Source organism: Equus asinus, chromosome 3 (genome assembly GCF_041296235.1).
Source record: "Equus asinus isolate D_3611 breed Donkey chromosome 3, EquAss-T2T_v2, whole genome shotgun sequence".
NCBI classification, from domain to species: Eukaryota; Metazoa; Chordata; class Mammalia; order Perissodactyla; family Equidae; genus Equus; species Equus asinus.
The window spans coordinates 159,316,371-159,335,772 of record NC_091792.1 but is presented as its reverse complement, the minus strand read 5'-3'; the positions used below and the strand labels follow the sequence as shown (position 1 = coordinate 159,335,772).

The 19,402-nt window shown below is 63.9% G+C and overlaps 1 protein-coding gene across 6 annotated transcripts in view; it reads left to right on the top strand.

The window, feature by feature from the left end:
* Positions 1–203: 203 nt before the first annotated feature.
* Positions 204–19,402, top strand: part of DOK7 (docking protein 7) — a 37,391-nt gene continuing 18,192 nt past the window's right edge. Inside the window, exons 1-4 of one of the 6 annotated variants that reach the window (XM_044767908.2) lie at positions 282–460; positions 533–578; positions 8,669–8,899; positions 10,713–10,913. In XM_044767908.2, coding sequence (XP_044623843.1) covers positions 407–460; positions 533–578; positions 8,669–8,899; positions 10,713–10,913 — 532 coding nt within the window. In that variant the 5' untranslated portion in view covers positions 282–406. Of the gene's footprint in view, positions 461–532; positions 579–851; positions 983–8,668; positions 8,900–10,712; positions 10,914–19,402 lie in introns of those variants that run through there. The other 5 variants (XM_070506335.1, XM_044767911.2, XM_044767909.2 and 2 more) reach the window with 5 other exon arrangements.

The window sequence follows — 19,402 nt, the reverse complement described above, 5'->3', positions numbered from 1 at the left end:
GCAGGAGTGTCCCTTTTTTGTTGGGCTGTTTTCTTTGCTTTTGGAAGAGAAGCATCTCCCGGCCCCCGGGGTGAGCAATGTCGGAGCCCCAGACTGAGCCTCGTTCTGGACGGGGGCCCCCGGTGGCCTCAGGTGCCCCGCCTGCCCATTGCCCGGGCCGGGCCGCGCAGGGGGCAGAGGGGCGCTGGGGCGGAGGGGCCGCGGGTGGCCGTGCGCGCACCTCGGCGGGGACGCCCCAGGCGGCCCGGGGAGCCCCGTGCGCCCCGCCCGCCGCCCCGCCCGCCGGCCCGCCCTCGCCGGCCCAGCCCAGGGCCCTCGCAGAGCTATTTTGAAAGTGACCCTGGGCTGTGCGGCCGCGGGGCGGCGGGGCGAGGCGCGGCGGGCGCCGCGGGAACCATGACAGAAGATGACCGAGGCGGCGCTGGTGGAGGGCCAGGTCAAGCTGCGGGACGGCAAGAAGGTGGGGGCGCGCGGCGGGCGCGGGGCGGGCGCGGGGCGCGGGCGGCCGCTCACGCTCCCTCTGTCCCCGCAGTGGAAGAGTAGGTGGCTGGTGCTGCGCAAGCCGTCGCCGGTGGCAGGTGAGCGGGCGCGGGCGCGGGGCGCGGAGGGGCGGGCGCGGCGGCCTCCAGCGCGGCCGGCCGGGGCGCAGCCAGCTCGCCCGAAATAGCCGGCGGCGCGGGCTGTAACCGGAGAGCGCCCCGGCCTCGGCCTGCTCCGGCCGCGGGCGCCGGGGCGCCGGGACCCTCCCGCCGGCGAGGACCCCCTTTCCAGAAGGGCTGACTGAGGCCCGGAGGGGCTGGCGGGGGGGCGGCGGAGCCTGCTCTCGCCCCTCCCCCATCACGCAGCAGGGAGCACCCCCGAAACTTATGCTTCTGTGCGCCTCCGGGTTTGAGTTGCGTCGCTGGAGCCGAATGCGCATGGCGGTGCGGACCCCGGGCGGCCCGTCCACCTTCCCCAGGTGGAGCAGAGGCTGGGCTGCCAGGTGGGAGCAGAATGCTGCTTCTGTGTCTGAGAAAGTAAAATCCCCGCTGTGGGGGAGCAGCTCTCGGGAGGAGACGGTGGCGCCACCCCAGCTCTCCCCGCCACCCAGCGCCCCCAGCGGGGTCGGCCAGCCCCGAAGTTGGGCATCTTCAGCCTCAGCAAGGATTCAGGCGCGGTTGGGAGACTCGAGCTGTGCGGCTGCAGCTGTTTCTGAGACAGGTGCCCTGGAGCCGGCCCAGGCCCCAGGGGTCTGTGTGGGATGCTGGGGGTGTGCATGCACGCTGCCTCACACGTGCGGGGCTGCCAGAGCGTCTTCCGGGACGCCTGGGGTGTGTCGTTTCCCAGGGAGGGCTGGGGGGGGCGTCCTCCTTCTTCTGCGCCTGGGGCCCCTCCTCTGTCCCTTCTGCTGAGCCTGCTCTGGGCACCTCATGGTTGCAGCGCGAGGGCCTCCTTTTGGCTGCGACACACTCCTTGCTCGCCTCAGCTTCTCCTCCGAGGGGGCCTGGGCTCCGTGCCCGGTTCATTCATCCAGTCTGTCTTTCCTGTCCAGACCAGTGCCTGGTGCCATGGGGTCCTTGTCCTGGGGAACTCCAGGGGTCCTGGTGGAGGAGGGGTAGGGGCTGGGGAGACAGAGGGGCCCCTAGCAGGCAGGGAGTGGGGAGGCACTGGCCAGGAGGAGGGCGGGGGCAGGGGCCACAGGGATCGGGAGAGGCTTTGGCCACCTGTGGCTGGAGGCGGGGCTGGCTGGGGTCGGGTGTGGCTTGGTGAGACAGTGGTGAGCCGGGCTGTGCAGGCCCCCAGAGAGGCTCCTGGGAGGGGTGCCCATCCTGAGGAGCAGCCCTGGGGGTGGTCTTTGTCTGTGTGCACGTGGGGGTGATTTGCAGCCCCAGGTGGTGGATTGTATCTGCGTATCAGATCCCTGGTAGGTGCGCTGCCAGCCCGGCCGTGGAGAACACCGTGGAGGAAGGGCCCTTCTGCACTGCAGGGGGGTTGGCAACGGGTCCCCAGCACCCCAGAGGCTGAGTCTGTAGCGGACTTGGTGGTCATCGAGCTTTTCCTGGGTTTTACCCTATGCCCAGGAGCAGCGGAGAAAGCGGCCGTGGTGGTGGAGCGCCACGGTCCGGGAGGGTCGAGCTCCCAGGCCAGGGGCGCTGGCCACATTCAAGGGGAGCTGATGGAGGAGAAGGGAGGACATTCTAGGTGGGGCCCCACGTGCGCAGGGCTGCAGAGGCTGGGGACAGGGTGGGAGGGCATGGAGGGCGGTGGAGGGCACCCCCCTCTGGGCTGAGGTCCACTCTGAGCCGCACCCATCATCTCATGTCGTACTCAGTGTCTCAGAACACCCACTGTCGGTGCCGGTCACCGCGGCGGCCCGCTTCATTCTCACATCGCATGAGGACTGCCATCATGCTCTTACAGATGCTGGCCAGGCAGGGCTCCAAGCTGAGCCCCCTGCCACGCTGGCCTGCTCTCAGCGGCCTTGCTGGTGCCCAGTGCTGACGCTGCGCTGCCATTGGTCCACCCTCCCCTCAGGTCAGCGTTCCTGACCCCCCCCCGCCCTCCCATCCCTGGCTCTGGGCCCATGTGGCCCCCTCTCTGGAGTGCGTTGGGGTGGGCCTGCCTTGGCCCCCGCCTCACCTGCCCTTGTCCTGGACACCGGCTCCCAGGGGGCCTCAGGTGTAGGGGGCAGGTTGGCATCCTGGAGGACACCACAGCTAGGACCCCCCCAAATCCTGCATGTGGCAAAGGGGGGGGCCTGTGAAGGAGAGAGCATGGGCCAGCCCGCCTTCTCGTCATAAAAATCCAGGACTCTTATCTTTAAAGACGGTCCTTTCCTTCCAGGAGGGCCTCAGGGGCAGTTGAGAGGTACCCCCAGCCCGGGGCAGGGCCAGAGGACACCCTCCGCTCTGGGCTCTTTCTCCCGTTGGCACTTTTCTTAACCAGGAGCATTTCTTCTGACAATGAAGTTTCGTTACTGAGAGAAAGAAAAAGCTTTGCTTTTATTAGACGAAGTGACGAATCTTCACAAACAGGAGTAATGCTTCAGTGGGACATGTCCCTTGGGGCCTCGACCTCTGGCCTGGCTGGAGAATTCGTGTCTGTGTCCCTTCTCTGGGCTGGGTCCCCTTGAGACCTGCTCTTGCTACTGACGGTGGGGTGTTGGTTCAGCCTCACTGGGTCCCCGCCCTCAGTCCTGGCACTGAGCCCTGGAAGGCAGGGTCTGGGCTTGGCCTCAGCCTCCTGTCCGCATGGAGACCTCACGGAAGACAGCCAGGGCTCCCCGCAGCCCCGGGTCAGGACTGGGAATCGGAGCGCCGGGCTCAGATCTTGGCTCCACTGGCACAGACTGTGTGACGCTGACAGTCCTAGTCGGGCTCTTGTGATGGTCCCCGCGGAGGGCAGACAGATGGTGGGTGGGAGGGCTGACCCTGGACCTGTCGGGCCCGTCTGCTTCTGCTGGCCTGTGCTCTGGGGGCGCCGTCTGTGTGAGCCAGCACAGCCCTCCACGGGCCCCAGGCCCACCCTACGAACCCGCTTCCTTCCTGGTGGCATCACCAACAGGCCTGGGCCAGGGTCAGAGGGGCCCCTCCTGCCTTTCACCTGAGGCACCATCAAGCTGGCCTGGTCAGCAGTCCCCATTCCCAGGCCGCTGCCCCCTCAGCAGGGTCCCCTAGGGCTCCTGCCACACTGCTCTGCTGAAGGCGCTGGCTCAAGGTCACCATGACCTCTGAGGGCCAAATCCAGTCCCTGTCGGGCCTCCGTCCCAGGCCTCCAGCTGTGTCCGCGTGGGTGTCGGCCTCGTCTCCCTGGCTCTCCATCCTCTGTGGCTTCCCCTCTGCCGAGGCCGAGGCCGGAGGTTTGCCTCTGCCCGGCCGGCCCTCCCTGCAGCCCAGCCCCCGGCTGTGATCGCCTCGAGTGCTCATGACTCCCCGGTTATTTTTACTCCAGACGCGCGTGTCCAGCTGCCTGCGTGCGCCGCCCGGCATCTCATGGGCCTCTCCGGCTCACGTGTCCTGGACAGAACCCCACCTAGCTCCCCCGCCGCCCGCCGGCAGCCACCTCCCCAGGCCTCCCTTCCCCCTCCTGCACCCAGCATCGCCCTCACGGCTCCCCATCCCCGCATCCCGCCCGCCAGGAGGTCCTGTGAGTCAGTACCGCCTCAGGCAGAGAGAGGGCCTCCTCTGGCTGTCACTGCATTCCTGTGGAGCAGCCCCTGTTTCCTCTCTGCCTAGGCCAGCAGCACCTCCCACCAGAACAGCCGCAGGAGCCTGGAGGCCTCTGCTGTTACCCTGTGTCTGTTCTCCACATGCAGCCAGGCAGAGCCCTCTTTGCTGAGAGCCCTCGGGGCTCCCTGGTGCACTGGGATGAGGATCAGGTGCGCTCACCAGGCCCACCTGGCCGGACCCCACTGACACCTTGGACCACTCTTCCCCTCCCCTCATGCCGGCTGGCCCTTTGGGTCCCTGCCTCTGGGCCTTTGCACTGGCTGTTCCCTCTAGCACAGTGCTATTCCCTGTGGGGCTGTTGGGCTGGCTCCTTATATCACTCAGGAGTGGTTCTGTTGTCTCCTTGGGGAGAGTCTCTGACCCCAGCTTAGGTCCCCGACAGCTGCTGTCATCAGTGCCTGTTCCCATCCCCTGAGTGCTTCCTGGCAGTTTCTCCTCCATCTGCCTCTTCAGTGCCTCTCCTCTTGGGTGTCAGCTCTGAGGGACCCGGCTCAGTCCCTTGGGTCCCTGCTGTTCCCGAGCAGAGTGAACTGGGCTGAGGGCTGCAGGGAAGCGGACTGGCTGTGGGCAGAGCGAGAGGCGTGGTGGGCTCTGGGGGTCCCGGCGTGGGGTTCTGTCAGTGTCAGGCCTCTTGTGCGGGGTCCGAGGTGCCCATGGGGCACTGGCCTCCCCCAGCTCGGCCCCCCGGCCCTGCTCACTACAGGTGGCAGTTGCTGGAGGCAGGGCCCGCTGAGTCCAGGGGGCGGGTCCTCTACGGCCAAACCCAGTCCTTCTCTGTCTGATGATGACATGGGACTGGCCCAGGCCCTGGCCGAGCTCCCCTGCTCGTCCTGCTCTGTGCTCGCTGGCAGGGGTGGCACTTGCTGAGAGCCTCGCCGGGCCAGGCCGGGCTCTGTTAGCGCTTCGGCTCTGCGGGGGCTGGGGGGTACCCATTTCTCAGATGGAAAGCAGAGGCTCCAGGAGCTGAGGAACAGTCCCCAGTCACCAATGTGGGGTTTGAACCGGGTCAGCCCCTGCACACGAAGTGGCCGTGGGGATGATGTGGAGTGTGTGTGTGGGTGTGTGTGTAAGAACGAGCATGCAGAATGCATATGTGTGCATGCATGTGTGAGCATGCACGCATTCGTGAGCGGGTGTGTGGGTGTCTGTATGTGTGCATCTGTGAGTGCATGCCAGCCTGTGAGCATGCGTGAGTGTGTGAGTGTGAGAGTGCATGCACCCCGTCGGTCCCCTGCCGTGGTTTACATCTTTGGCACCTTTTGTCATTGCCACATCTTTCCCTCCCTCCCTCCACCCCCTTCCACTGTGGCCCCCCCACCCGCCCTGGCCTGTGGGTGCTCGTCTCCTGCCCCGGGCCAGGGCGGTCCCTGGTCCCCGGTCCCCGCAGGCTGCAGCCCCATGGCCCCCTTCAGCCCCAGGCTTGCAACACAGGCTGCTGCTGCTGCTGCAAGGGGGGCCAGTGCGTTCCTCGGGGTCCTCAGGGCCGCCTGGCCTGGAGAGGAGCCCGCCCGAGGCCGTGTGTGGGGCAGCCGGCATGCTGGGCGAGAAGGCCAGCGGGGCTTCCTCCGCCCTGACCAGGGGACCCGTCCCAGGGACCAGGCTCGCTGGCCTTCACGTGGTGGCATGCAGGCTCGGCGTCCCTCTGGCAGGGCTGGCCGTGTCACACCCTGGGGGCGCTGGCACTGTCTCCCCTGCTCCTGCTTTGTCTCTGGCCCCAGGCCGAGAATTGCCCTTCTCCTCACCTGGCGCTGCCTGGCCCTCCCCCCAGGAGGGGATTTAAAGATAGGGTCCATCTGTGGCCAGAGGGGCTGGGGCAGGGACAGGGCGGGGCCGTGGCTGGGGCATGGGGCCAAGGGGCCATGAGGCTCGTGGCCGTGGGTGGGCAGGGAGGCGGTCAGCTCCCTCGGAGTAGGCCACACAGCTGCCTCTCACCTGCGTTGCTCACGTGTGAAAACAGGACCCGTGACCTGGGGTGTCTTCGTTTCCTGGGGCGGCCGTAACAAATCGCCACCAACCTGGGGGCTCCTAAGACAGCAGGCTCTTCTCTCTCAGTCCTGGAGGTCAGCCGCCCAAAGTCCGGGTGCGGGCTGGCCGGCTCCTGCTGGAGGAGCTCGGGGGCCCCTTCCCGCCTCCCACTCTCGCCCGGCGGGTCCAGGTGCTCCTGGGCTTGTGGCGCACCAGCCGTCACTGTCTTCACGTGGCTCCTCCACTCCTCTTAGGTCACGGTCATTGGATTTCGGCCCACTCTAATCCTGGAGGGGCTCATCTCGAGATCCTAACTTGATTATATCTGCAAAGACCTTTTTCTAAAGAAGGTCATATTGGCAGGTTCCAGGGGTCAGATGTGCTCCTACCTTTTGGGGGCCCCCATCCAGCCCACTACAGATGCGCGAGGGCGCTCGTGGACCCGGATCTTCAGGAGTAGGATATGGCTGCGTTTCAGACACAGCCGGGATCCAAAAAGACTGGACGGGCCGGGGGGAAAGGGTCTCAGGGACAAATGTCGGCTCTTGGCGCACGGGCCCCTGAGACCAGTCTTGCTGACATAGACATCCAGGGTGGGGAGAACTGCTCGGCGGCAGGAGGCACCAGGAGAGTGTGAGGAGCCGCAGGGTGACGCACTGGCCGTTGTAGAAAATTCGACTCTAGCCCAGGAGTCGACAGACTGCACCCCTGAGTCAAAACTGGCCCCCTGCTTCTATCTGTGATAAAGTTTTACTGGAACACAACCGTTCACTTATGTGTCGTTAAGTCAAATAGTTGTGACAGAGACTGTATGGTCCACAAAGCCAAAAACAATTACCATCTGGTTCTCTACAGATAGGTTTTTTTTGACCCCGCTCTTGGCTATATTACTGGGAGCATAACGCCTAGAACAAAGGAGGTGATAGTCTGGTTCTGCTCTTCCGGTCAGGCCTCACCTAAAGCGATGGTCTTTCATTTGACAGCACATCCCTACCCTCCTCTGTGCCAGGCGATGGGGCTGTCACTGCACAAGCAGGAGTGGGCCTGCCTTCAAGAGCTCACCTTTGTGTGCATGTGTGGGGCGGTTGTAGGGGACAGACAGCAGAGTGACAAGAGATAGACAACTGGGTAGAAAAACCACCGCGAGGGACGCGGAGCCTGCTGTGGGGAGGGGGCGGCAGGACATGGTCGGTGTGTCTGGGGGTGTGGGTGGTGCGGCCGTCTCGCTGCGCTCCCTTCTGTCACTGCCCTCTGTGCTCGTGGCTTCTCTCCTATCACGTGCACGAGGCTCTTTACTGCGAGTCTTTCTGTGCTCACTGCCTCCTGAAGTTCTCACCTCTGGGGCCTCTGGTGGCACATGTGGGGACGTTTCCATAATGGCACATGACCTTATGCCGCCTGGATGACATTCCTCTCTGGCCGGCAGTGAGTTCCGAAGGAGTCGGCCGAGTGCAGCCTCATCTGCAGGGAGGGAGGGGTGGCCTCGGGTCCTCGGGGGTGCCGGGCTGCTCTCGCCCGGGCCCTGCTGTGCGTCCGGGCCTGGCGGGGGGATGCGCCATCTCCAGTGGGCCAGGACCTGCCTGAGTCAGGTCACCTGGGCCTGGTCCTCGCCTGGTTTGTGGGGCCTGCTTTTCTGAGGATTAGAGGGGACACGTTGCTGCCCCCCTTCCCTCTCTGCACAGGGCAGGGGCACCCAATTCTCGGGCTGTCAGGTGGGGTGCAGTGGTCTCACCCCGAGGTGTTCACGCCAGGCCCGTACCCCACACGCCCCTCAGACACGGCAGACGGGCCGGTGGCGGGCGGCGTCTGGAACCGCATCCCTGCGCCGAGGGCAGCTGGGCCCGGGGTCCGCTGTGCCGTTGGAGTAACAGGACGGCAGTTACAATGAGGCGAGGAAGGGGGGGTCTTGAGGACAGAGGCCTGAGGGGGCCAGCCTCGGGCACATCCCCTGCAGCCGGGAGGAGACTGCTGCTCGGGGCCTCGGGGGTGGGCTTGGGTGGGGTCTGGCAGTGGGACCCGGGGCCCAGTGCCTGCCCCTCCCGGGGCTGGAGTCCAGGAGGCGAGGTGGGTCTGCTGTGGCAGGAAGGGGCACAGGCTGAAGGTCCGAGTGCCCCGCAGGCTCTATGCCCGTCCCCTGGGCCACCACAGCTCCTGCAGCCCCCAGGAGCCCGCAGGAGCCTAGCGTCCGGGGCAGGGTGGATGTGCCGGCGGGGCCCGGACCCAGCCTTGGGGGTCCGAGTCGGACGGGTGGGTGGGCCACGAGGTGTTGCGGGCCCACTTGTGCCCGTGTGGCCTGCAGGCTATGTGGGGTGGGGATGCAATTTTGTACGTGAGGGAACGGAGGCTCAGAGTGGCTGGGGGGCTTGCTTGGGGTCACACCTTGACCGAGGACTCTCTGAGTCTGGGGCATGCTGGGGACTCGGGGGTGCCAGCTGTGCTGGCCTCGCGCCCCTGATGGCCCCTCATGCCTCCTGTCTGTCCCGTGACCTCCGCAGACTGCCTGCTGATGCTGGCCTACAAGGACAAGTCGGAGCGAGCCAAGGGCCTCCGGGAGCGCAGCAGCCTGACGCTGGAGGACATCTGTGGCCTGGAGCCCGGCCTGCCCTACGAGGGCCTGGCCCACACGCTCGCCATCATCTGCCTGTCGCAGGCCGTCATGCTGGGCTTCGACAGCCGGGAAGCCATGTGTGCCTGGGACGCCCGGATCCGCTACGCACTTGGCGAGGGTGAGTGACGCCAGGGCTCGGGGATCCGAGGGGACAGCTCCACCCTTAAGTGTCCCGTGGGGCCCGCACCCACGGGCTGCAGAGGCCAGGACGTGACTCCAGGGCACGTGCAGCAGTATCTGAGTACCTCCTCCACCCTGCTCTGTGCTTGGGGTGCGAGGAGGGACGTCACAGTGTCACCGTCCCAGGGTGACAAGGCCAAGGAGGGGAGGGAGGAAAACAGGGCGGGCCCTCACGGCCCTGCAGGGCGGCCGGTGGGCAGACGGGGTGGCAGCTGCCCACTCCCGGCCGTGCGAGCAGAGGCGGGCGGCCCTGGTTGCGCCAGGACGGGACTGAGCCCCCAGCAGCAGAATGGTGGGGGCCGACCCTGCGGACAGCAGTGAAGCCGCAGGCCCGGACTCGCCTCGGACGCCAGAACACACAGCCGTCAGCATCAGTGATAGCTTAATACAGTAATTAAAAAACTCAAAATCCATTTAAAATAAAGACCAGCTCTGAGCCCGCACGTGCACCTCACTCGACCCCAGGACCCTGGCCGGCCTTGTCTTTGTTGTAAACATTTGAGATTTGGTTCATCATGGAGTTTTGCATCAATTTTTCTTTGTTTAAATAATCATTCAAGTATCATTGATCTGGGCCGAGGAGTGTTTTGGGTCCGAGGTGAGGGCCTCGCTCGCCCCGCCCCAGCCCTGCCGGGCAGCAGCCCCTCCCACCTCCAGGAGCCCCCAGACCAGCGCTTCGTGCAGGGGGCGGGTGGACGGCTCAGTGAGAGGGCGCAGGGGCCGGAAGGAAGAGCCACACCTTTCCAGAAGGTTCCCCAGTTGGGGGCTCCCGCCGGTTCAGCCCGATTCGGTGGCACAGCTCCCTCTGCTCCTACGGGGTGGCAGTTCTTGCACAGATGCAGCTGGCACACTTTCATGGCGCCTTTATAGAAATCACGATGAGGACGTCATGATGGGTTCGCTGACGCCCAGCCACGTGGGACCAGGTGCGCCTGATGTCCCTGCCCAGTAGCCCCTCGACACCCCCACTGCAGGACCTCGGGGTGGGGCTCAGTAGGGAGGAGGAGACGGGTGGGATGGCCTGCTGCCTCAGGGCTGGAGACCAGGTGGCGGCTGAGGCGGGCGAGCCACTGTCTGCCGGGCCGTACTGCACGCTGCACCCACCCCCTCCGAGAGGCGCCATTTGGGGTGAGCAGAGCTCCTCTGTCCTCCTCGGAGCAGCGTCAGGGCTGGAGGGCCAAGTGGAGGAGGTGGACGAGATCGCGGGGAGCCGTTTGTCGTGCTCAGCGCCAGGGAGAGCCCCTAGCTGGAGAGTGGAGGGTCCGCGGTTTCTTGAGTGTCCTTGTGGCCAGGTTGGGCTGTAAGGCAGATCCTAGACTTTCTGTGAACTGACCGGAGGCTGGGCCTCCCTGAGCCTCAGTTTCCCCATCTATGAAATGGGACGATGCCAGCTGCCCATGGTGGGGTGTTTCCTGAGGGGAGGTGCTCTGTGAACAGGGATCCCGACAAAGGGTATTGTCAGCCGTCCCGTGTGAAGAGCTCGCCGAGGCCAGCTCCTGGGGCAGGGATGGGAAGGGTGGTCAGGGCAGCCCCTCTGAGGACTTGCCCCCCGCACCCATGAACAAAGTGGTCCCGAAGGGTAGGGGAGGTGGGTAAAGCCACCCCAGGGCTGGACACCGCTCTGGGAGCCGCTGCCGAGGGCAGGGCCGTGGTGCAGGGCTGCCCTGCCTGAGGGAGCTGACGCCTGGGGTGCTCCTCCCCTCCTTCCTCCACCCCCCGGTGATGCCCTCTCGCCTCTGCCCGGCCCCTAGTGCACAGGTTCCACGTGACGGTGGCTCCAGGCACCAAGCTGGAAAGCGGCCCTGCCACTCTCCACCTCTGCAATGACATCCTCGTCGTGGCCAGGGACGTCCCTCCGGCCGTCACGGGGCAGTGGAAGCTGTCTGACCTCCGGCGCTACGGGGCCGTGCCAAACGGATTCATCTTTGAGGGCGGGACCAGGTGTGGGTACTGTAAGTATGCTGGCTGTGGGGACCCCAGACCCCAGGCAGCTCCAGGGCTCTCGGCTTTCCCTGCAAACCTTGGCTTGGAGCCAGCCCACCCCTCGCAGGCTCGCTTTGCCGGCGTCTCTGAAACCCGGCTAGGTTCTGTCTCCCAAAGATCCGGTGCTTAGCGCCGAATCCAGACCCTCAGCTGCCCCTGCTCTTCCGGGTGGAGGGAGGGGCACGAAGCCCCCACAGGAGGCGCTCAGCATCTCCGGAGCGAGGCCTTCACGTCACAGCTCATGGCTCTGAGTCTGAGGTCACAGAACGTCAGAGCTGCTCATGTTTGCATTTAACGGGAAAAAAAAGAATAAACTTATCAAGGACTTACTGAGAAACACATTTGTGGACCAAGGATTCCCTGTGGACAGACCAGCTCCCACCATCTGTGAGCCCCCACAGCCAGGGGCATGGTGGGGCAGGAGGAGCTGCCCGGGTGTCACAGATGGGGGCCCTGCCCAAGCTCTGAGGGCAGGGCGTCCCCGAGGGCTGCAGTGATGTCCTAGGCGAGGTGAGTGCAGAAACTGGAGTGAGTGTGGAGAAGCCGCCAGCGAGCTGGCCTCCAGGCTCGGAGGCCTGGCCGGAGCAGCGCACCCTTGCCCCTCCCACCGGGAGTTTGGGGCCACTGGGGATGGGGGTTATTCCAATGTTCACTGCCCACAGTTCGCTGAGTAGGAGGTGTGCACGCGTCTGGGCCCCTATATGGACCTGCAGTCACTGGTGGGGGCGGAGCACGAAGCCCCTTCATCCTCTCTCCAGAGGAGCACGTCTGTCTGTGCTGGCTGCCCAGGGCTCGCGGTGGGGCCGAGTGGCCTCCTGGTGACCGGGCATGCAGCCGCAGTAAGCACAGGCAGTGTGCTGGGTTGGAGGGTGGGCCCCGGGTGGGAGCCGTGCGCTGGGCCCAGTGTTGTGCACCCCATCCCTGTTCAGCCTGGGACCCCCGTCAGACAAGGATCGTCACCCCCTCCCTGGGGCGAAGGTGAGGATGGAGGCTCTGAGCTGCTGGCGACCTCACTCTGCCTGCCCCCCACCATTATGGGCATTGATCCCCTGACCTGCGCTCTCGTGGCTCAGGGCCTGCCACAGGCTTTCAGTCTGGCCAGGTTGGATAGGGGTCTGCTGGGCTCCTGGGCTTGGGTCATCCCTGGATTCTCTGGGCAGAAGGAATGCATGTGAGGACGTGGTCATGCTGGATGCTGGCCACCTGGCAAGGGGCAGATGGGGTGGAACAGGCTGATTGGGCCCATGTTCCATCGGCTGTGCCAGGCACTGGGAACAAACCCAGTGGGTCTTGTGGCAGGAGCCAGCCCTGTGGGGGCAGCCTGTGAGGAGATGAGACACAGACTACAAAGATGCTTGATGAAGACATGAACGAGCAGGCGAGGGTCCAGTTCCTGCTCGAGGCAGCTGGACATCTGCAGCAGCTGCATATTACAATGCTCGCTGGGTTGTGGGCTTGGGGGATGTTATGAATTTGGAGATGCAAAAGGAGGCAGGAGGGGGTGATGAGCAGAGGTGCAGGTGGATTTGTGGGGCAGCTGCCTCTGGAGCCAGTGGGGTGGCCACAGCCAGAGTCTGAAGGGCCTCAACTGCGGCCAGGCCTGTGCCTTTCCCTCCCCTGGGGTTCTGAGTGGGAGGCGAGCACAGCTGTTGGACCGCTGCTCTGGGCTGGTGTGGTGGGGCCGGCTGGGCCCGCGGTCAGAGACTGCTGGACGAGCCCTCGGACTCCCTTGTCTTTGGCCCATTAGAGGTCGTGGCACTTGGGGGTCCAGAACAAAGAGAGGTGTGGGGGACCCTCACCCAGCTTTATTCTCTCCCTTGCCTGGGTGGTTGGGTGCCACACGCCACAGTGGGCTGTCCCGGCACGTGGCAGCCCTCCGCTCCCGAGATCCCCTCGCTGTGGGGCGCCCTGGTGGAGGGAGGCCTGCATGCTTGCCGCTCCCTGCTCGCCCCCAGGACGGTGGAACTCCCGGGCTCAGGCCTTCCTGGCGCTGATGCTCAGACAGGATCCTTTGTGGCAGACTGCCGGGGGCTGCGCTGGCGTGCGCCCCACGGTGTTGGGGGCGGGAGGACCATTTCCTTGGAGACCCGTGCTATTTGGTGGATCTAATGTCATAGGGCCCACTGGGTATTTTCCTCTCAGGTCTCAGAGTTTGAACTCCGGACTCACGGTGTGGGTGGGCTTCTTGTCGGCTTGTAAACATCCGGGCGTCCAGCAGTGGCTCCTGCGAGAGCGGAGGCTGGACCTCGCGCTGTTGTATTTTCCCTGGGTTGCCTAAAAACCAGAGTGAGCTGGTACAGGGTCTCCTGGGGCTTCTGTGCGAGGCCTCGAATGACTTCTGTGCGCAGCCCCGGCTGGTCCGGCAGACCTGCCTCCACCCTCAGCGCTCAAGCCGGGCCTGTTCCGTCCCCCAGTGGGACGCTGACCCCAGAGCGCAGACACTCTTGGGATTCTCAGTCTCCCATCCTGCGCCACTGGCCGACGGCGGGAGAACACTGGAGGGGAGCGAGTGGCTGGGCCAGCCCATCCCGTCCCTCTGCCCTCCCGTGGGGCCCACCAAGCTCTGTTCTCCAGTGACAAGCTTGCCCCTGCTCCACTGATTTAGGCTGGTTTTAGACTGTCACGGGAGACCGCCTCAGCCGAGCGAGGACGTCCTCATGCAGCGCTGCGTCGCAGAGGGACGGGCCCCCTGCTCATGTGGTCAGACCACCAGACCACTCAGGACCTGGGTGGAGGGCGGGTGGTTTAGGTCCAGGGAGGAGTGGGGGTCAGTGTCCTGGGGCTGCCGCAGCGAATCCCCACCAACTGGAGCCTTAGAACGAGGCACACGAATCCTTCCCATTTCTGTCCAGAGTCCCGGTGTGTGTAGGCTGGGCCACCAGAGGCTCTGGGGCCTCTGGGGAGGGTCCCTCCTGCCGTTCCTGGCTCCTGGGGGCTCCAGGAGTCCCTGGGCTCTTGGCCCCATCGCTCTCGTCTCTCCTCTGTCTTCAGATGACATTCTCCCTGTCTTTTCTCCGTCCCGATAGGTCACCAGGCGTTGGTTTTGGGCCACCCCATAGTCCAGGATGAGCTCATCTCGAAATCCTTCGCTTGTTCACATCTGCAGAGACCCTTTTTTCAAACAAGGTCACAGTCATGGGTTCCAGGATGGGAACACATCTTTTGGGGGCCACCATCCAGCCCATGGCAGGGGTCACCTGGACTGTGAAGGTTCCAGAATTTGGACCGTGATGTGTCTGTGGGCCCTGGGCACCTTTAGTCTGGAGGACAGAGAGCTGGCCAGAGTCATTGGAAGGCCCTGGAAGGTCTCGGGTGTAGGGAATTGATATCCTCTCCGTCCCCTGGTACAGGTCCCAGCCTGGCCCCAGGGCCCCAAGAACCACAGCTCCTTGGCCCTCAGTCCCAGACAAGTCTCAAGAGAGCAGCAGACAGCGACCCTGGTCTCCTTGGCCCATCTGAGACGTCCGGTGTGACTGGGTGGCAGGAATGTGCCCTGGAGGGTGTGAAGGGGGCGGCAGGCCCTGGCAGGCATGGGAGAGGCATCCGGGAAGGTATGACTGGGGGTGTGTGGCTGAGACCTCTCAGGACCTGGCCAGGTGCGCGGGGGCTCCGTGCAGCTCTGGGTACCTCACGGTGGATGTTTGCTTTCTGTGGCCTCCACGTGGACAGCGGCCTGTTCAGGTTCATTCTGGGGGTGGGCTTGGTGGCCAGAAGCCTGAGGTCCCCCATTGTGGCCTGACTCCCTCTCTCTGGGTTTGTCATGGCCCGCTGTGTGTTTAGGGCTGCAGGGCGTAGGCACTGCACACACGAGACCTGGACCTGCGTGCAGGGACAGACGGTGGGGTGGCCCAGAGATTCAGGGACTGTCCAGGTGGGGGGGGGGGTCCTCCTGGAGCCCAGAGCCTGGGAAAGGAAGGCTTTGGGGGTGGGGGGGTGGAGGGAGGGCATTTGGGCTGTGCCTAAGGATGAGTAGGAGTTTCCAGGAGGAGGAGGCACAAAGGAAGTCTCGGTCCCCGGCATTGGCGGGTCCTCCTGTCAAGGGCACGTCGAGGGCATTTCCACATCCCTGAGCCCTGGCTGCATTCACAAAGGATCAGGGTCCTTGGATGCTGGGGAACGTGGCAGGTGGCGGAGACCGAGGCCCGGGGCTGGTCCCTGAGTCTGTGGCAGAGGCGCGTGGTGAACGGTGACCCTCGGAAACGCTCTGCCCTTGTCCCTGTGCCCAGCCGTCTGCTGGCTGCTCCTCCGTCTCCTCTGGGTCCAGTCCATCCCTCCAGGCATTCCTGCAGCCTCCTGGGGCACAGTGAGCGTCTTGAAATGAGCCGAGGACGAAGCCCAGACCAGGAGAGACTTTCTTGCTGTGTGTTTAAAACGCTGCCTCTGTCCAGCTCTGACAAGCCCTCCAGAGGCTCTTTTGGACTTTGTGGTCCAAATGCTGGGCGGTCTCGACAGAGCTGGCTGAAGCACTGGCCTCTGACCCCAGGAACTGGGGGGGAGGAGGGAATGTGTTCAGTGGCCTCTCTGTGCTAGGCACTGGGTGCAGGGGTCAGAGCAGGGAGCACATGGCTGGGCCGGGCAGCCGCAGAGCCTGTGTGCGACGGATGCGAGACATACAGCCCACTGGGGGGGTGTGTGAGGGGCGGGCGGGGGGCACAGACTCCAGCCCAGGGGCGTTGGGGAGGCTCTCTGGAGATGAGCCTGAGGGGGGCCTCTGCAGGGTGAATAGGAGTTAGCCCAGCTATCACAGGGTTGGGGAGAGGTGGGGAGAAGAGAAAAGGTGCTCCAGATGTGTGTCAAGCCTGGACGGGTGATCCTGTGAGGTGGGGCTGCAGAAGGAAGAAGCAGTTCCGGGTTACGAAGAGCCTGGGAGGCTGGACCTGAGCTTGCACTGCATTCCCGGGGAAGCAGGGAGCCACTGAAGGTGCTTGAGCAGGAGAGTGCCACCAGCAGGTCTGTGTTTAGGGTGATAACTTTGGCCCCAGGGTGCAGATGGGATTGAGGGAGGGGCCATGGGAAGGTTCCAGATGTGGTCCAGCTGAGAGAGGGTGAGCTGAGTGAGCAGCCGTGAGGGTGAGAAGGGCCCTGTGGATCCAGCATTGTTATCAATGTGGTGGTTGAAAGGGGCAGAGAGGGAGGGCCAGCCTGGGGCGGGTGGGGAGATGGGGCCCTTGCTGAGGCGAGGGTTGCTGGGGGCCCCTGCCTCGTGCTGGGCGTTCTAGTGCTCTACCCATGGGTGGGGCGTCCCAGGCAGGGGAGTGGCCCGTGCAAAGGCCCCGTCTCGCTTCCTCTCAGCAGCAAATTGAGTGGAGTGTGCGAATTGCGGGCGTTCGGTGCGGAGCATTTCAGTTTATCCAGGAGATTGGGCCTCCCCTCCAGGGCGCTGACCGCCTGTCATGTTTCTGATGGTCTGTGGTCCATTTCGCCCCTTGCTCTGAGGCTCTACTCTGGGGTGGGAGTCTGGCCGGGAATCCGTCATCCCTTTGTGGCCCCCATGGCGTTGGCATACCATGATGATTCTGGGTGTGCCGCGTGTCCAGGGAGATGACCGGGAGACCACGTTGCACAGGGTGGGAGCTCAGGCTGGGCCACCGGGGCCTGGAGAGATGGGACTATTGGTGGTAGCCGCCCCAAGAGCCACCCTGCAGGGTCCCACACTTAGTAACTATCACTGGTATTAGCGAGTTGGTCCTCACACCAACCCTACAAGGTATGTGCACCGTCCCCATTTTACAGGTGGGGAAACTGAGGCAGGGAGCAGTCCCTGACTTGCCTGGATCCGTTGGAACCGGGATCGCACCCCGGGTGGCCTGGCCCAGTGCCTGCCCCGCAGGGGGTTAAGTGGGGCAGGACCAGCTTAAGTAACTCAGGCACTTTCCAGCTCTCAGCAGCCTCCACGCTTCCTCCTTGGGGCATTTCGCTTCAGTCTGTTTCTCCCCCGGGCAGAGAAGCAGCCCGAGGGGCTGGCACGGTGTCCCCCTGGCCTCGGGGATGTGCGTTGTGGCCCCCTGTGGGACCATCTGGACGTGATGGCATGCGAGCCTCATCCCACCTCTCCATGTCCTTGGGCTTGAAGTCCCATTCACCCCAGGATTTCAGGACAATGTACAACTTTTCTGCCAGTTCCTCAGACCTTAGCTGTGTCTCTTAATCTCTCTGAGACTCAGTTTCTTCTCTGCTCTGTGGGGCTCACTGTGCCCCTAAGAGGGCCGGGAGCACTCGGCCATGTGGGTGAAAGGTCAGCCTGGATCCTGACCTTGTGTGTGCTCAGTCCCTCCCCCCAGGCTGCTCCCGCCTCCGCCAGCTTTGCAGCTTCTTGTGGCTCAGGAGTGACCCCAACAGTTGGGTCTCCGGCTAGGGAGGGTCTGGTGCCGGGTGCGAATGTAGCCAGGTGCCTGGGCAGTGTGGGACAGCTGTGTCCTGCTCTCCCAGCAAGAGACCCCTGTGCTGGGCCATGTGGGCTCGCACGGACTGGGCTGCGGCACGGGCCCCGCCTTCCGTGGTGGAGCTGGGCGAGCAGGCTGCAGTTCACGGAATTTTCCCGGTGGCGGAGATGCAACATGAGCAGTGCCCTCCCCACCCAAGCCTTTGAGCCTCCCCTTGGCACGACCCTGGGAGGCGGCCGGCCCCGTGGGAAGAGCAGGGCCTGGGTTCGAGTCTTCACCCGCTGCTCCCGGCCCTGCGCCTCAGCTCCATGTCCTAAAGCTGGGCTGGGGACGGTGCCAGCTGCCAGGCCCTGCTGCCTGTGCCCTCCTGCTACCGCCCTGCGCACCTGGCCTGGGAGGCTGCCAGGGGTGCCCTGGCGCCTCTGTTGCTGGTCATGCAGGATGCCATTTTCCAGATGGTCTGAGGAACAGGACCCTCACTCGCGCTGGGGAATTGCAGAGAAAGTCAGACCCGGGCCAGCCCTGAGGAGACTCCCCTGGAGCTGGCTGTGCCCGGGTGCCCAGCGCGGCCCTGGGGCAGGGTCAGCACAGTGGTGGGGGAGGGAGGGGGTCACCGAGGAGTGGCCTTGGCTGGACCTCACAGGGAGCAGGGTGTCGATGGGTGACAGGAAGACTGAGACCAGCGCCACTCAGGCATGGAGCCCGGTGCCGTGGCTGACCCGGCCGAGTGTCCCCCACTGGGCTCAGGACGGTGTCAGGTCCCCTCCTGGCTGCTGTGCCCCTGGGGCATTTGAGTGTGTGTGTGTGTGTGTGTAGGGGTCCTTGTCACCGTGGTTGGGGCCTGGGCCTGGGATTTAGCGGGAGGGGCTGCGAGGAGTTTACCTGCCCTCAGTGCGGGGTCCGTGCTGTGTGGGCAGCGGTGGCACAGAGAGAGGCGCGGCTGGGCCGGCGGGCAGAGCCTGCTTCCAGGGGGTGGCTGGGCTTGAGGTTTTGTTTTATTGTTTTGGTTTTACCTTAGGAAAATATACACATTTACCATCGTAACCATTTTTAAGTGTCCAGTGAGCGGCATTAAGCACGTTCACGTTGTTGTGCAGCCATCACCACAGCCCATCCCTATAACTCTCTCATCGTCCCAAATGGAAACTCTGTCCCCGTTACATACTGACTGCCATCCCCCGTCCCCAGCCCCTGACAAGCCCTGTCCTGCTGTCTGTCCCTGGGGCTCTGACTCCTCTAGGGCCTCCTGTCAGTGCACTCGTTCAGTATTTGCCCTTCTGTGACTGGCTCATGTCACTCAGCACAATGTCCTCAGGTCCGTCCATGTTGTAGCTGTGTCGGAATGTCCTTCCCTTTAAGGCTGGATAACGTTCCATTGTGTGGCGGGACCGCGTTTTGGTGACCTGTCCATCCCTGGAGGGGCACTCAGTAAGTGTGAGCAGTGCTGCTGTGAACGTAGCTGGACACTGTCTCTGAGACTCTGACTGCACTTCTCTGGGGCCTGCACCCAGACGTGGAATTGCTGGCTCACGTGATAATTCTCTGCTTAATTTTCTGAGGAGCCCCCATCCTGCTTGCACAGCAGCTGCCCCATTTCACACTCCCACCAGCAGAGCACGGGGTTCCAGTCTCTCCACATCCTCACCAGTACTGGTTTCTGTTTTGTTTTGTAAACACTCCTCCTCCCAGTGGGTGTGAAATTGTTGGGTGAGACTTAAAACTTAATTTCGAAGAAAGTTGTTTCACCGAACTTTGCTTCTTTCTCCCAAAATAAGGGCAGAGAAGAATGAAATTCTCACTAGTGGGTGTTTTGCTCTGTTAGGAAACCCTGTGCCAAATACTATCCCAGGGGGCTCGGTTGTCTGTGCCAACTTTCTGATTGAAGGTCTCACACAAGCCAAGCCAGTGCTGTCTGCACACTTCTAGAACCTTCTCAGTGTGAAAGTCCTCCAGACGCCTTCGGGCTCTCAGTCCTTGACAGGACTCCTACCGCATGGTCTTTGTCACACAGGGTGGCACACTGATACCTGATCTGAGTTGCTGGGAGACTGAGCAGGAAGTGAGAGCTCCTGGCA